The sequence below is a fragment of the Zingiber officinale genome, chromosome 10A (genome assembly GCF_018446385.1).
Source record: "Zingiber officinale cultivar Zhangliang chromosome 10A, Zo_v1.1, whole genome shotgun sequence".
NCBI lineage: Eukaryota > Viridiplantae > Streptophyta > Magnoliopsida > Zingiberales > Zingiberaceae > Zingiber > Zingiber officinale.
The window spans coordinates 83318393-83336665 of record NC_056004.1 but is presented as its reverse complement, the minus strand read 5'-3'; the positions used below and the strand labels follow the sequence as shown (position 1 = coordinate 83336665).

The 18273-nt window shown below is 39.8% G+C and overlaps 1 protein-coding gene across 1 annotated transcript; it reads left to right on the top strand.

The window, feature by feature from the left end:
* Positions 1-6462: 6462 nt before the first annotated feature.
* On the top strand, positions 6463-7089 carry LOC122026739 (protein diaphanous homolog 1-like). The gene has a single exon (XM_042585462.1). The coding sequence runs from the start codon at positions 6463-6465 to the stop codon at positions 7087-7089; it is 627 nt and encodes a 208-aa protein (XP_042441396.1).
* Positions 7090-18273: the final 11184 nt, after the last annotated feature.

The window sequence follows — 18273 nt, the reverse complement described above, 5'->3', positions numbered from 1 at the left end:
GAGAAATCCTAGTGAGGATTCAAAAGGTAATATTATAAATATAAAATTTAAAGATCACATAACATGTTTTAAGTGTAGTTGCATTATAAAAGTAAACGTCCAATAAACCAATCTACACAACTGGAGGCAAAGGAGGAACCAATGCCTAGAGCCCAAAAAAGGAAGGACCAGATAGAATGCTTCCAATGCAAACGAACGGGTCATTACAAATTTCAATGCCCGGAAAGAAGATCCAAAGATCCAGGAGGAGCAATTAAGGTAAATAAATTTATTTTAAATAAAAATTTGTATGATTTAGATCTTTCCTGTTTAGATTGTACTATGAATTTAAAAAACATGAAAATCGTACATTAACATTACTTAATAAAAATAATTTAATTAATAAAATTTTAAATAATTCAAATGTAACTAAAATTGATCAAATCAACCCAAACCTTAATCAAGACCAAGATCTAGTTAATCAAAATTTATTTACTCAAGATAATTTAAATTTAAATCAAAATAATAATTATCTAAAGTTAATTAACAATAAACAAAATTTAATGAAAAATTTAGAAAATAAAAATAAGAAACTAAATTGTAAAAATTCAAAATTAAATATAAATTTAAATTTTAGAAAACTAGAAAAATAAAATAATCTTTTGAAAAATAAAATTGATAAACTAGAAAACATTATTAATAATTTTCTAGGTTACAAATCAAGGTCAAATTTAAAACAAAATTTTCACAACTCTAATTATAATCATATACTCTTTAATTATGAAACTAATCAATATTAATAATAATAAAATAATAGTAATTGCAATAATAATAAAACAACAATAATAGTAATTACAACAAGAATAAAACAACAACAATAATAATTGCAACAATAATAAAACAACAATAATAGTAATTACAACAATAATAATTATAACAATAGTAATATAACAACCACAATAATAATAACAATAATAAAGCAACATTTATAATTATAACAACAATAATAAAACAACCACAATAATAATTATAACAATAATAATTACAATGATAATAAAATAATAATAATAATATTACAACAACAACAATAATAATAATAATAATAATAACAATAATAATAATAAATAATATGACTTGTTTGAATTGATTGACTTGCCATGATCATGCATACTTATCTATTATACACCATGTCATGCATCCTATCCTTATGTTGTTAATTTAGAACGGTTAGTTAAAATAGTTTACCAAACCCAAATAACATAGCATCTGAATGGATTGGGATGATAGTACGTCAAGGCATATCTAGGTTGAATCTTATGTATTCTACCTGGTGCACTAGACTTAGTAGATCTGACCGAAGCTACCCCAGTCAAACATAGGTTAGTAAAACCAAAACCTACTATTAAGTTTTTTAGACAGAACTATTTTAGAAAGTATTCAGAAAATAGTCCACCGTTGATACACAAGAAAGTCATATGCCTCACCACTAACTGAAACTTATCCTTAGGAAGTTTGCTTAATTAACCCAAAGCTAGGTTTGAATATAACATGGGTTGAATAATCTTTTCAAAATTCTTAATAATTTAAACCTAATTAACTTAATTTAAACTTAGTTGAAGTAAATAAACAAGTTAAAACTTTAAATCAAAATTAATTAAATTAATTAAAATTTAAATAAAACTAAAATAAATTAAAACTTAAAATGTAATTTAAAATTAAAATATTAGAACTTAAACAAATACAAACTAAATCTACATTAAATTCAAACTAAATTAGCTATTAACTATTAATTAATCAATTAATCTAATTAAACTTAATCAATTAATAAACTAGATTAATCAACTTAATGAATTCAATATCAATAATTAATCTAAAATTAATAATTATTCAATCTCAATGAAATTTCAACTAAGACAATCACATTAAATCACATTAATTAACCAAAAGTTTAATCCTTAATTCAAAACTCAATTAAAAGTTAATTCATAACGAATGAATCAATAAATAATATAAAAACTAAGTTAATTATAAATTATTAATTGCTAAATAATTTTAACTTAATTAAATTAATAATTGAACTTTAAAATTTAATACATGTAATGAATCTCAGCTTAAAATCTAAACTTTAATTAATAATATTAATAAATAAATTTTCTATATTAATAAAACTAATCTAAACCAATTCAAAAGACAATCTTAAATCCTTAATTCTAAATACAAGTATTTCATGATAAAACTCAATTTTTGACTTAACTTCATAATTTGAAAACTTAATTAATTAACCATAATCTTTAACAAATTTAACTTAAAATACATGATTAATTCTTAATGAATTTCAACTTTAATCAACAAATAAAAGTACTTTAATCTTAAGAAAAATTAAATTAATCTAAAAATCAACCTATATAAATTTACCATAACAATTAAAATTAATTTACAATTAATTCTTAAACCAATTAATAATCATTAAATCATAAATCAACTTAATCAACCTTAAATTAATTCTTAATTAACTATCTTTAATAATTACCCTCAAAATTTCTAAACTAAACATAAGTTAATAAATTAATAAACAATATTAATTTAGTTAATTCAAAAAATAATAATATTACCATTAAATTAATCTTAATTTAAAATAATCTAAGTTCACTTCAAACTCAATTTTAACTCAATTTAAATTACAACTAATAAAGTCATCTCACACAATTATAGCATTTTCATGGGTGAAATGCTAAGAAAATTAAAAGTACTATTTTTTGAAAATATATTTGAAAATTTATAAATCTATTTTTCTTAAAAACATTTTTAAAATTTTGATTGATTGATTGATTGAGTGTGTTATATATTATTATTGATCACCACCTAAATTCTAAAATACCGTAACAAAATAATAATGGTATAATAAGGTTTAATAGACGAATAACCTTAATGGAATTTTTAGAATTTTTTAGAAATTTTCTAGGAAATTTTAGGATCTCGTATGGCATATTTTGAGGGGATGAATTTATAGGTTTGGAAAAAATCTGTTTGAAATAATTAAATTAGTGGGAATTGATTGAGGAATTAACTTAGGATTTAATAAATTAACCCTGGGTATTTAATTAATCCCTAAACCCCTATTTTTCTCTCTTCTTTCCCGATTCTCTTCTTCTCCTCTTCGCCCGATCCTCTCCTCCTCCGCCCTCTCGCTGCGATCTGCGATGTCTCCATTTTGCCTTCATCGCCGACCCAATGGAGCAGTCACCGGCGTAGATCCAGTCACGGATGACCCTTCTCCAGCCTCAGGCGTGAGCACCGACTTCCTTCTTTGTGTCGTTGCTCCTTTCCCGATCGCCTGCGAACTCACCGCCGACAGAGCACCGCCTCAGCAGCCCCGTCGTCTCATCGTACGAAGACCACTCGACGTTGCATCGATGTCGGCCGCCCATCACCGATCGACTCGAAGCTGCAGCGTCGCCTCCTTCCATGCGGCACCGATCGTCGGGCTTTTGCTTGATCTTACTGACGTTGGTGCCGCTTTGCTCGAGCACTGCATTGCATTCCTTTGCCTCAGCTCGGCACCCCAGTAAACTCCTCTTGATTACCTCTAACCTGATGTCCTAGTACCATTGCAACCCCTCTGCCCCGTTCACCACCATAGTAGCAAGTTGAGTTCGTCGGAGAGGAGGCTACGAATCTGGAGTGGGGGTGAACCTTACAAGGTATTGAATTAGCAAGATTTGATTTCATTGCAAAAGGTGGAACCGCCACCTTAGAGGCCCCCTGGGTCCAGCCCAACAGATATCCAGAGGGGATAAATCACGATTAAGCTGGGCAGGATGGGTGACTGGGGGTCGAGTGGAATTTAAAGTGCAGCAGACCGATTTTTTACGCCCGTGTGCAACTGGCGACCCTCGACCCCTGAACCTCTGTTGCAAGATTTGAGCAAGATTTGATTTCATGATCTATATTGGGATTGTATGCTTAATTGATTTCCCTACCTTCATAGCTCCAACCAACACCAGTTTGGAGTAACTTGTGGCTTCGGCTATCCTTGTTTGTGGGCGAGTAGTGCCCTACATGAAGTCTTCTTGCTAGTACACTTGAGGTAATTGTCTAACCCTAGCTCTATGTGAGGAATTGATTTATACTTATTGATGATTTGGGGTGTTTGTGTCAGAGATCAGCAGCTCCATTATAGATTCGGGCATCACTTGTTGAGAACGATTCACTATTTCTCGACAACAAGTATCTCTGGCTGTGAGATAACAGCAGAGTCTCCGATCTTAGGTAAGATTGGTTCGTTCATTTCCCTATCATGTTTAGTGGTGGATGCAATAGATTGAATGATAGGCTAATTGATTATGGAGTTTGATTAGTTGTGTTGAGTTGATTAATCTATACTTGGTTGATAAAGTTGGATTGATTAGTGGATTAGTTGATGTAGATGATTGCATGATCGTTATTAGGATCATTGGATTAATATTGTGATTTATGATGGGATTTAATTAGTAATTGATTGGTGAGTAATAAGGAATTGATTGGTGGATTATAGATGGATTTATCATCTAATTGGATTTGGATCATTAGGTAGAATTAAACATTATTACCTAATCGAATTAGTATTAGGTTTGGGTTTAGCTAATTGTTCTATATGTGGTTAGCTAAACTGTGTATCATGTGATCTGCAGGACGTTGATTCGAGACGAACATCTCGACGTGAGATTGTTTATCACGACCGATAGATAAAGGCGGGTACCTTTGACTTATCTCTTTTGACATTGTCATTCTAATATGCGTAATAGGTTATAGCTAGTAGTAATGGTTATGTTTATATCTTCCTTGGTATGTCACTACTTGATATTCATAGTATGAATATAGTGTTCTCTATTATGCATTTATGCTTATGCCTCTTGATTCTTGCCATGTGTACTTATGTTCATAGAAGTAGTAACATACTATGCATTACCGAGTACAGGTCTAGTTACTAGATATACTTGGTATGTGTACCTAGATTTATTACCTAGCATGTATACCTAGATTTATTAACTGGTATATGTACCTAGATTTATGATACCTAACTCATTGTTATGGACTTGATTTTCCTTTTGATACATATTATTTGGAGGTTGATATTTCAGGGGTTACATGCTTTAGTGTCATGTACCATTTGCATGATTGCATGCTAAGCGATTGTTGGCTCCTTTGTAGTTGAGCACATCGCCGGTTACATGATCTGCACACACACAACCACTCATGGGTTTATGGTACATTAGGCAGGGTGTGTGCAGTTTGCTCTGTTAGGGCTCTGCTCGGCCGCTCATGGGTAGTGGTGACGGAGCGTGGTAGCGGACAGGGATCCCGTCTCTTGACTATGATATAGGGAGATGAGAGTTTCGGCTCCCCCATTTAGTTGGGGTAGGAGGATAGGTGTACTCTGAAAGCATCATATCCACTCGGTCACTTAGGAGTAGTGATGGCAGAGTGCACAGTTATCATAGTTCTACCCACTCGACCTCACCATCGCGTGTAAGGTGGATGACTGGCATTAGGGGTGACCATGTCATTTGCATCATATGCATGGATTGCATTTATTCCTTGTGATTACTGCATTTTGGATGTTGTATTTTGGTGGTTGCATATGATTGACATGCATATAGGAAACATTATGTATTTGGTCAGACGACCTTGCACCTATTGGTATGGTTCACACCCTTATGTTCGGATAGGAGGTCCTGGTGAGTACAGTTTCTTCTGTTGTTCAGCTTTGGATTACCTGTTATTGTTCAGGAGACTATACTACATGATTATTACTGATAGTTATATCTTACTATGCATGTCTGATCGATACCCGCAGAGTTCTTGAACTCACCCCGTTGATTTACTCATATTTCATGTTGAAGCCATCAAGAGGTTTAAGTTGCTAGTCCGCACTTCGTATCAAGATGGTTTTCTATTTTCGGACTTTGGTTCCTTGTTATGTGATCTACAGACTTGTAATGTGTAGTTCTTGCACTCATGCCTTTTATATCAAGTTTTTGGTACGCTGCCCATGTTTTTCCGTTGCGATAGTTTTTCGTTGTGGGTTGTGTTTACCTCTTTATTAGTGGAGTAGGTTTTATATTAAATTGTGTGAAATGTTTACTTATTTTATCATATATGTTCTGGCTGTGTTGGCCGAGGATTGAGAGGCCCTGAGAGATATGTATTTCAGGCCGAGGTTTTCGTCTGTCAGGGACTCCTCTAGGGCATGAGAATTTATTTAGTATCAGAGCCAAATTTTACGAGTTAATCTGGGTATTTTTGGATTCATATGGATTTTCGTCGATTTTCATTTTTCGAAATTTCGAGGTATTCTTTGACAAGGTCATATTTGGTGACTTGGTGGCGACGGAACATCTCCAAACGAAAAATAGGTAAAATGATTAAGTTTGGTAATTTTGGTACCCGTATTAATTCCTAGGTAATAATTTAACAGATGTGAAGCGACATACACATGTTTCCATGCCGAGACGTGGTGCAGGACGGCCACGCAAGAGGGCTTTGGAAACTTTGGTGACGGAGTTGCCAGAGAGGTCTGCTGAGATTGAGCTTGCCAATCAAGGGCAGACTCCTCATGGTACTACGGGCGCGTCGACCTCTCAGATTCTGACGGTTCCTTCTCTAGAGGTACCTACCTTGATCGTACCCGTCGAACCCACCCCTACAATATTCACTGTACCACCGGCGGTACCACCTGCGGCATACCCGACCCCTCCACCAATAGTGCATACTGCTGCGTACCCGACACCTCCTCTAGCCGCACCTACAGAGTACCCAGCACCACCGCCACTTGTGGCTGCTACTGCATACCCGGCACACGCACCAACAGTACAAGTTGCTCCTTATCCGGTACCACCACCTATAGTACCTCCAGCCACTCCTACCTATATTGACTCTGTAGTGCCACCAGTGGTATCTGCCCCGGCTTATGGAGCACAAGGGGTACCTTCCTCGGGCTATCCAGCGGTACCACCCATAGCACCAGCTCTAGTGGTTCCGCCAGTTCCTGTGGCAATCCTTTCTCACCCTACTGATATGATTGCGGCACAAACTCAGATCCCAGCTTTGGCAAAGTCAGTGAAAAGTTGATTCACACTATTCTGCGGGGATACTGACCCAAGTGTGGCTCAGTCTTGGATAGAGATGATGGAGCGAACTTTCTTCTATATGGCTTGTTATGAGTGGGAGAAGGCAGAGCTGGCTGCTTTCCATTTACGGGATGAGGCCGACATCTGGTGAGACACGCAGCGCTCGATCATAGGTGAGCAGCGCATCACCTGGGTGAGATTTAGGGAGGCCTTTGAGAGTCAGTATTTTCCATGATGTTATCAGGTATGATTGATATTGAAGATGGTTTGAGATTGATGGATATTGTCAGAACTGATATTGTGATATGTGGATTTGTGATGATTTATTGGTAGATATTGTGAGATCAGATGTTGTGATAGGTTATTTTTTTTATGATCTATTAGAGGATATTTGATTTGATATTCTATTATTTGGTGTTTGTCGTTGATGGTGACAAAAGGAGTGTCACGTGTGATATTTATGGATTTGGTGATTTGTAGTTGGTGATCAGATTATAGACTCGTCGTCATCGATCTTATAGTTGAATGTGTCTGTTGTACGGACATTATGAGTCATTGGTATTTCCATTTAGGATTACTAGTGCCCTAGATATTTTCATGGACTCGATGAAACTGGTATTCCTAGGGAATTTGGATCAGTTGGAATTGTCTTCATTGACAATATTGTGATATATTTCTAATTCGAGGTGGATCACGAACAATATCCTCACATACTTCAGGAGATGCTTCGACGAGAACATCTCTATGCGAAGTTAGTAAATGCGCATGTTGGGCTATCTTCTGTGGGAATTTTATGGACACATTGTCTCTAGCAAGAGTATATCAGTGGATTCATAGAAGATAGAAGTTGTTACCAGTTGGGAGTAGTCGAAGTCTGTACAGGAGACCCACAACTTCCTTAGTCTGGCTGGGTATTACCAGAGATTGGTTGAGGGTTTCTCTAGCATTATTACGCCAGAGACTGGACAAATTCATGAGGTTACCAGAGAGGATGCGCAGTGGGTCGATGGATCCATCTTCCATGGTACGATTTTACTTTATGCATTGTCAGCTGATATGCTAATTGATACTGGTAGTTCGCAGTCCTTTATTTCTCATGTATTTATGAGGGAGATTGGTAGACTACCTACTCTTAGGCTGCAGTGAATGACCATCTCCCTACCGTCCGGTGATACATTGGACGTCACTCAGGAAGTCAGATGATGCCCATTAGACTTCGGCAACATTATACTCACTGTAGATTTATTAGTACTAGAAATGGTCGAGTTCGACATTATCCTCGACATGGATTGGCTATTAGCATATCATGCCGCGGTTGATTTCCAGACGAGGGTGGTCACATTCTGACCTCCAAACCAACCCTCGTGAGATATCACTGACATCAGGGACGACAGTATATCGACCATTTCTACGATTCAAGCTCAGAAGCTTTTGTCCATGGTTGTCAGGGGTTTCTATTGTCATTGATTAATGTTGACTATAGTAGTGGTTCTCAACCCTCGTGGGATATCACTGACATCAGGGACGACGGTATATCGATCATTTCTACGATTCAAGCTCAGAAGCTGTTGTCCATGGTTGTCAGGGGTTTCTATTGTCATTGATAAATGTTGACTACAGTAGTGGTTCTCAACTCTCACACATTCCAGTTGTCCGAGAGTATCCGGATGTATTTCTAGATAAGCTACCAAGCTTGCCTCTTCGAAGGTAAGTGGAGTTTGCTATTGAGCTGATTTCGAGGACCGCGCCTGCATCGAAAGCCCCTTACCGTATAGCACCGAAAGAGTTGGACGAGCTAAAGGTTCAACTCCAGGAGTTATTGGACAGAGGATTTATTTATCCCAGTGTATCTCCGTGGGGTTCTCTAGTATTATTCGTCAAGAGAAAAGATGGTACTCTGAGGTTATGCATCAATTATAGACAGTTGAATACAGTGACCATTATAAATAAGTACCCCTTACCACGGATCGAGGATTTGTTTGATCAGCTCAGAGGTACATCAGTGTATTCTAAGATTGATCTGCGATCTGGATATCATCAGCTAAGAGTTAAAAATTCTGATGTTCAGAAGACAACATTCCATGCCCGATACGGACATCATGAGTTTTTGGTAATGTCATTTGGGCTTACCAATGCTCCAGCGGTATTTATGGATTTGATGAACCACGTCTTTCTGGAGTATCTAGATCAGCTAGTTATCGTTTTCATTGACGACATTATGATCTACTCGCGTTCTGAGGAGGAACATGCACATCATCTTTGCATAGTCTTAGAGACTCTTCGACAACATCGTCTATATGCGAAGTTCAACAAGTGTGCTTTTTGGCTATCCTTAGTTAGTTTTCTCGGAGACATGGTTTCTATTTGAGGTATTTCCGTAGACCCTCAAAAGATCGAGGTTGTCACCGGCTGGGAGCAGCTGAAATCAATTTAGGAGATCCGTCGTTTCTTGGGATTGGTCGGATATTACAGACAGTTCGTGGAGGGTTTCTCTTGCATTGCTATGCCGCTAACACGCCTAACTAGGAAATGCATGAAGTTCACGTGGTCAGAAGCCTGTGAGACCAGCTTCTAGGAGCTAAAGCGGATATTAGTATCGACACCAGTTCTGGTTTTGCCTTTTGGAGAGGACGGATTCGTACTCTACACTGACGCTTTGTAACGCCCGAAAATTCTCAAAGAAATTTTGGAAATATTCTATTATTTTTCTGGAATTTTGGAATATTTTTCTTGAATTTTTAAAATAGCCGGAGTAGCAAAAATAAATGAAAACATAAAACAGCTTAAGCGGGAATCGAACCCGAGACCTAGCGAACTCTATGCCTCATAGATGACTTTAGTAACCAGGTGGCCCCAGCAGGGGTGTGTTGAAAGGAAAGGAGAGCAATTATATTTAAGGTTTAGTTGGGGTGTAATTATCACTTAATATAAATAGGGAATTTAAGTGGGAGATTTTATTTTTAACGACAACTTCTCCTCACCCTCAAACCCTCACCGCCGAACCTCTCTCTCCCGCACCTCTCTTCACGCCAAGCCCAAGGAGACCTAGGGTTCCATCCCTAGGGTCATAGGAGCACGTTCCGGTGACGACTCCGGCACAAGGACACTTCCCTCGGCGAGAGGAAAGCATAGACATAAGAGGATCGTCGAGAAGACCTTCTTCTCCGGAAAACTAGCGATCAGATTCGTAAGAAAACTAGCGCAGGATGTGAGTAACCCCTCACCTGCAGTATAAGTAGCTATTCGCATGCTTTTATGATTCTAGTTCACTTTTATGGTCTTAGTTTAGCTATATGCAGAATTAGAGCACACTAAGTGCTCGATAAAATGCCTAGTATAGTTAAGTGATACAACAAGCATTTTAATAGTTCAGTTAAATGCCTAAATGCATTTTTGAATTAGCAAATATAGCCTTGCTTCAGTGATATAGGACTACGGTCTAATGGGTGGGCTCCCATAGTCGCCTCTAGGTTCAGATAACCTACCTCTAGGTTCAGATAACCTAGTAAAAGCAAGGAAAGATAAATCAGTTTATAAAATTAGTATTTTACTTTTCAGTGACACTGTACTGGACTTCAGTTGTCCTTGGGTTGGGCTCCCATAGTCGTCCCTACGTTTAGATAACCTAGTAAACCCTACTAAGTTCGAGATTTGCAACCTCGGGTCTAGTTAGGGATGCGCGCACAGCAAGTACAGTTGTCGGGCCCATCAGCAGCATGTTTAGTATTTTTACCTATTTATGAAAATAGTTTTCAAACTTCACAAAACAGATAAGTGAATTCAGTTTAGCTTCAGTTCAGTTTTCTATGGATATAACAGATAGCTTTATGTTTAGTTCTTGATTGCCATGATTTACATGCTCATGTGCCATGTTTTAGCATTTCTAGTATGATTCTCAGCTTGCATATCAGCATAGCATCTTTTAAAAAGCATGATTTCTGCAAATGCATGTTTTCGTGAGGTAGACGGTTTCTTACTAAGCTCCCAAGCTTATAGTTGTATTTTCCTTATACTGCAGATAAAGGTAAAGGAAAGGTGGAATAGCGGAGGCTGGAGGCAATGCGATAAAGATGTGTGTGAGAAGGAACTTGGAATAAAAATCTTTGGAGACTAGCAAACTTAAAAAAAAACTTAGTATTTTCTTATGTTGCTACTTCTCTGCACTTTTAGGATGCTAAGTATCATAAATTGTGAAATTAGATTTTATGCCATGCTTAGACTGCTTGTTATCTTGATATTAGCTAGCAAAGTATAAGTGATAACCTGTCTAGTGGTATTGCTTATGTTTTAGTTGAGTTCTGACAATTCTGTATGAGTTCGTGGCTGATTTCAGTGAAATCAGAAACCCAATCGATCAACTGATCTATTGAGAAGTCCTCAATTGATCAGCCAATCGATTGGGTGGTGATTCCCCGTGAACAGTGAGCAGCTGAGTCGATCAGCTGATCGATTGAGAAGTCCTCGATCGATCAGCCGATCGACTGGGAAGCAGACTTCCGCGTATAGAAAGCTGATGAATCGATCAGCTGATAGATCGGCCATGGATCGATCAGCCGATCGATCGGGAATTTAAATCCCGCGAACAGAGAGCCTCTGAATTGATCTCTGGATCGATTGGCCAGGCTGGATCGATCAACCGATCGATCCAGACTTGACTCCGTGCGCAGTAGCACGTCGAATCGATCAGTGGATCGATCAGCCAGCTCCAATCGATCAGTCGATCGATTGAAGTGTCTGATTTCAGCCAGGAGTGCCTAACTTCAGTTTACAACTCCGTGCGCAGTAGCACGTCGAATCGATCAGTGGATCGATCAGCCAGCTCCAATCGATCAGTCGATCGATTGAAGTGTCTGATTTCAGCCAGGAGTGCCTAACTTCAGTTTACAACCCAATAGAAAGTTAAGATCCCTTCCTTAGCATATGTATAACTTCAGCAATGTATCCCAAACACAAAGTTCGAATTTTATAACACACAGCATAGAGTTTAATTAATTCAGCTTATTTTCGCACAAGCATAGTTAGCATAATGTAACCCTTGGCCTTACAGCTTAGTTAGTAGAAGGTGGGTCGTTACAGAGTGGTATCAGAGCAAGTTCCATACTTCCTCACACACACATCAGCATTGAACCTGCAGCTTCCAAGTAAGAATACCTCTCACTTTATTTATGTTTTGGTTGCTTTCATGTTTATAGATGACTAGAACTTGTTTATATATGATGGCATTTAACATGATAATAATAGTTATGCAAATATGATAGTATTAGTTATGTATGTCCTCTATTTCCTTAGAAAAGGGTACGAGGACGTCCAGCTAGAAAGACACCAGCTACTGAGCCCCAGCAAGAGGCAGGCAGCTCAGTGCCTCCCCCAGAACTTGCAGCAGTAGTGGCTCAGTTACAGAAACAACTAGCTGAACAGCAACAGGAAATAGCCACCCTGAGGGCTAATCAGTAGAACACTCCCACTGTTACTCCAGAACCGAACCTAGCAACCCCAGTGGTGATAGAGGTTCCACCAGTCCAACCTACAGCACCAGTAGCCCCAGCAGCAAAGGCAAAGAGAGAAGTTTACCTGATCCAGTGGCAGAAAATCAAGCCAGAGAATTTCTCAGGTACCAGTGAACCATGGGATGCTCAAGCCTGGTTCAAAACACTAGAGAGTACGATGGAGCTTCTGGACTGGCCAGAACATGAGAAAGTGAAATGCGCCTCTTTCTACCTGACAGGGGACGCACGTATGTGGTGGGAGCGAATTAAAGCGAAGCGCCCTGTGAACCAGATGACATGGGCCGACTTCGAGAGAGAATTCTTTGAGGAGTTCTTTCACATGCGGGTCACGAACCGCCACTACGACGAGTTCACTGAATTTCGCCAGGGCAGTCTTTCAGTTGAGGAGGCCGTGAAGAAATTCAATAGATTGGCTCGTCTATGCCCTGAATTAGTCAGCACTGAAAGAGAACGAGTCTGGTTGATGCTCAAAATGTTAAGGCCAGAAATAGCAATGAATGTGGCTAGCGACATTCATAGGCCGCAAACTACTGAAGAACTAGTAAGCAGTGCTCTGACCACCGAGCATTACCAGAACAACATCAAACAGCAGAAGTAAGCCATTTCATAGTCTAAGGGCCAAGGAGGCTCAGGTACTCAGAAACACCAGGGCCACAGCTCTAATTGGAAAGGGAACTCCAGCACAAAAACCTGGGAGTTACCCAAAAGGCGGACCAGCTAGTAAACAGCCTAGTTATCCTAAGTGCTCTACTTGTGGGAAATTCCACCCTGGAATTTGTCGCAAGGGCACACGAGGATGCTTTGAATGTGGCCAAGAAGGGCATATGGCTAAGCAATGCCCGAACAAGACCAGTCTCCCTCCACCATAGCCAATCCAGTACGGAGGTACCCCAGCACAGTTACATCAGATGCAAGCTGCTATAGATGGTCCACACATCAGTCAAGGCCGACTAGAAGCCCCCACAGCCACAACAAACGCGAGGATCTACTCACTCACCAGAGAGGATGTAGCGAAAGCCTCGACAGTTGTTACAGGTCAGATCAGTATTTTACGGCAAAGTGCAACTGTCTTATTAGATACTGGGGCAACCCATTCTTATATATCTAAGACAGTCGTCGATAAGCTAGCAATACCTCCAGAAGCACTTAGTGGCCAATTTCTGACAACACTACCGTCAGGAGAAATTATGGCATCTCCAAACAGTGCCAGTCATTATAGCAGACAGAGAGCTTTTTGGTGATCTGATAGTGCTAGATATGACTGACTACAACATCATCTTAGGAATGGACTTTCTGATCAAGTACGGTGCCTCTATAGAGTGCCGTAAACAGAGAGTTGTATTCCAACCTGAAACAGGAGTACAGTTTGGGTACATCGGAGAACCAAAGAGAAAGGCTAAGAAGTTTCTCTCAGCTTTGAAAACACAGAAACTATTGGAGTCAGGATGTACGGGGTTCTTAGCGCATGTAGTCAATACCAGTCAGGACAAGGACCAAAAGCTAGAAGAGGTCCGAGTTGTATGTGACTACCCAGCAGTCTTCCCTGAGGAGTTACCAGGCCTAGCACCAGACAGGGAGATTGAATTTGAGATAGAACTTATCCCCGGTACAAATCCCATCTCCAAAGCACCCTACCGCATGGCTCCAGCAGAACTGAAGGAACTTCAGGAGCAACTACAGGAGCTGCTTGACAAGGGCTTCATACGCTCTAGTCACTCACCGTGGGGAGCACCTGTATTGTTCATGAAGAAGAAGGACGGGAGCATGCGCCTGTGTATATACTACCGAGTACTAAATCAAGTCACGATTAAGAACAGGTATCCTCTTCCCAGGATAGATGACCTGTTTGATCAACTAAAGGGAGCAGCAGTGTTTTCTAAAATAGACCTTAGATCAGGGTATCACCAAGTGAGAGTTAAAGAAGGTGATATACCTAAGACCGCTTTCAGAACCAGATACGGACATTATGAGTTCGTAGTCATGCCCTTTGGCGTAACGAATGCTCCAGCTACTTTCATGGACCTCATGAACAGAGTATTCAGAGAATACTTAGATAAGTTTGTTATCGTGTTCATCGACGACATTCTTATCTACTTCAGGACTCAGGAAGAACATGCAGAGCACCTAAAGATAGTACTGCCGACCCTTCAGCAGAACCAGCTATACGCCAAGTTCACGAAATGTGAATTTTGGCTCGATCAAGTACCTTTTTGGGTCACATCATCTCCAAGGATGGTATCATGGTAGACCCCAGTAAGATAGAAGCTGTAAGTAACTGGAAAAGACCTAAGAACGCCAGTGAAATCAGGAGCTTTTTGGGACTAGAAGAATATTACAGAAAATTTGTAGAGGATTTCTCCAGAATAGCCTCCCCACTGACAACTCTCACCAGGAAAAATAGAAAATTTCAGTGGACAGAGGACTGTGAGAACAGTTTCATGGAGCTCAAAAGAAGATTGACCAGTGCACCCATTCTGACTCTGCAGAGAACACAGACAGCTTTGATATTTACAGTGACGCCTCTAAATTGGGACTAGGAGCGGTACTGATGCAAAATGGTAAGGTGATAGCTTATGCCTCCAGACAACTCAAGGACTATGAGAGGAACTACCCTACTCATGACCTTGAGCTTGCAGCAGTTGTCTTCGCCCTCAAAATTTGGAGACATTACTTGTATGGAGCTCAATGTAGAGTGTATACAGATCATCAGAGTTTGAAGTACTTCTTCACTCAGAAAGATCTGAATATGCGACAGCGCAGATGGCTCGAGCTGGTCAAGGACTATGACATAGACATCCTCTACCACCCAGGAAAAGCCAATAAGGTGGCAGATGCACTTAGCAGGAAGTCCAGTGCCACCTTACTATCCCTAGCAGTCATGTCACCGCCCCTACAAAAAGAGATTACAGATTTCGGTCTCGAACTTATAGTTGGGCAACTCTCTACTATGACATTAGCATCTACCCTACTTGGTGATATCCAGACAGCTCAGGATCAGGACCCTGAAATTCAGAAAATCAAGAAAGGGTTAGCAGAATCAGGAAGTGGAGAGTTCAGAATGTCCGATAGAGGGGTAGTGTATTTTGGTGACAGATTATATGTTCCAGATCAGGAAGAACTACGAAGGAAGATCCTAGACGAGGCTCATAGGACTCCTTATGCGATGCATCCTGGTACCACCAAAATGTACCAAGACTTGAAGAAATGTTTTTGGTGGCCTGGGATGAAAAGAGGCATCGCTAGATATGTCAGTACCTGTCTGACCTGTCAGAGGGTCAAGGCAGAACACTAGAGACCAGGAGAAGTTCTGTAGCCTATTCAGATTCCAGAATGGAAGTGGGAGGATATTTCCATGGATTTCGTAGTGGGACTACCCAGAACCACGAATGGTTTTGATGCCATCTGGGTAATAGTCGACAGGTTGACTAAATCAGCCCACTTCTTAGCTATCAGGATATCCTATTCCATGGAGCAGCTAGCTCAGTTGTATCTCAAGGAGATCGTCAGACTGCATGGAGTCCCACGGACCATCATTTCAGACAGAGACAGTAGATTCACATCACACTTCTGGGAGTGTGTACAGTCAGCATTGGGCACCAGATTAAAATTAAACACAGCTTTCCATCCTCAGACAGATGGTCAGACGAAGCGAGTAAATCAGGTACTCGAGGATATGCTCCGAGCGTGTGCCCTAGACTTCAAGGGAAGTTGGTGCAAATATCTGAGTTTAGCAGAATTTGCACACAACAACAGTTACCAGGCCACTATCGGTATGACACCCTACGAGGCTCTCTATGGGCGGAGGTGTAGATCTCCAATCTGCTGATATGAGAGTGGTGAACAGAAAGAACTAGAACTTCAGACAGATCTAGTAGCAGATACCATAGCAGCTATACAGCAGATCCGCCAGAGGATAGAAACAACTCAGAGCTGCCAGAAAAGCTATGCTGATACACGGCATCGACCCTTAGAGTTTTCAGTTGGGGATACAGTGTTCCTCAGAGTAGCTCCCATGAAGGGAGTAATGCGTTTTGGGAGGAAGGGCAAATTAAGTCTCAGATATGTGGGACCGTACCTTATCACCAGAAGAGTTGGCAAGGTAGCATATGAGCTAGAGCTACCTCAGGAGATGTCAGCTATCCATAACGTATTTCATGTCTCTATGCTGAAGAAGCATATCCCAGATGCCACCGAGGTGATTGAGCCCCAGTCGGTACAAGTCCGCGAAGACCTCAACTATGACAGTCGGCCTATTCAGATAATAGACCGAGCAGTTAAGAAATTGCTGAACAAGGAGGTACCATTAGTAAAAGTCATTTGGAAAAATCACACAACAGAAGAGGCAACTTGGGAGACAGAAGCTAGCATGAGGCAGAAGTACCCAGAGTTATTCTAAGTTCGAGGATGAACTTTTTATAAGGTATGGGGGATTGTAACGCCCGAAAATTCTCAAAGTAATTTTGGAAATATTCTATTATTTTTCTGGAATTTTAGAATATTTTTCTGGAATTTTTAGAATAGCCGAAGTAGTAAAAATAAATGAAAACATAAAACAGCTTAAGCGGGAATCGAACCCGAGACCTAGCGAACTCTATGCCTCATAGATGACTTTAGTAACCAGGTGGCCCCAACAGGGGTGTGCTGAAAGGAAAGGAGAGCAATTATATTTAAGGTTTAGTTGGGGTGTAATTATCACTTAATATAAATAGGGAATTTAAGTGGGAGATTTTATTTTTCACGATAACTTCTCCTCACCCTCACCGCCGAACCTCTCTCTCCCGCACCCTCTCTTCACGCCAAGCCCAAGGAGACCTAGGGTTCCATCCCTAGGGTCGTAGGAGCACGTTCCGGCGACGACTCCGGCACAAGGACACTTCCCTCGGCGAGAGGAAAGCATAGACGTAAGAGGATCGTCGAGAAGACCTTCTTCTCCGGAAAACTAGCGATCAGATTCGTAAGAAAACTAGCGCAGGATGTGAGTAACCCCTCACCTGCATTATAAGTAGCTATTCGCATGCTTTTATGATTCTAGTTCACTTTTATGGTCTTAGTTTAGCTATATGCAGAATTAGAGCACATTAAGTGCTCGATAAAATGCCTAGTATAGTTAAGTGATACAACAAGCATTTTAATAGTTCAGTTAAATGCCTAGATGCATTTTTGAATTAGCAAATATAGCCTTGCTTCGGTGATATAGGACTACGGTCCAATGGGTGGGCTCCCATAGTCGCCTCTAGGTTCAGATAACCTAGCTCTAGGTTCAGATAACCTAGTAAAAGCAAGGAAAGATAAATCAGTTTATAAAATTAGTATTTTACTTTTCAGTGGCACTGTAATAGACTTCAGTTGTCCTTGGGTTGGGCTCCCATAGTCGTCCCTAGGTTTAGATAACCTAGTAAACCCAACTAAGTTCGAGATTTGTAACCTCGGGTCTAGTTAGGGATGCGCGCACAGCAAGTACAGTTGTCGGACCCATCAACAGCATGTTTAGTATTTTTACCTATTTATGATAATAGTTTTCAAACTTCACAAAACAAATAAGTGAATTCAGTTTAGCTTCAGTTCAGTTTTCTATGGATATAGCAGATAGCTTTATGTTTAGTTCTTGATTTCCATGATTTACATGCTCATGTGCCATGTTTTAGCATTTCTAGTATGATTCTCAGCTTGCATATCAG

Bases quoted from the DNA above. Each gene is read 5' to 3' on its own strand.
- LOC122026739 (XM_042585462.1), top strand. From the start codon at position 6,463: ATGCCGAGACGTGGTGCAGGACGGCCACGCAAGAGGGCTTTGGAAACT.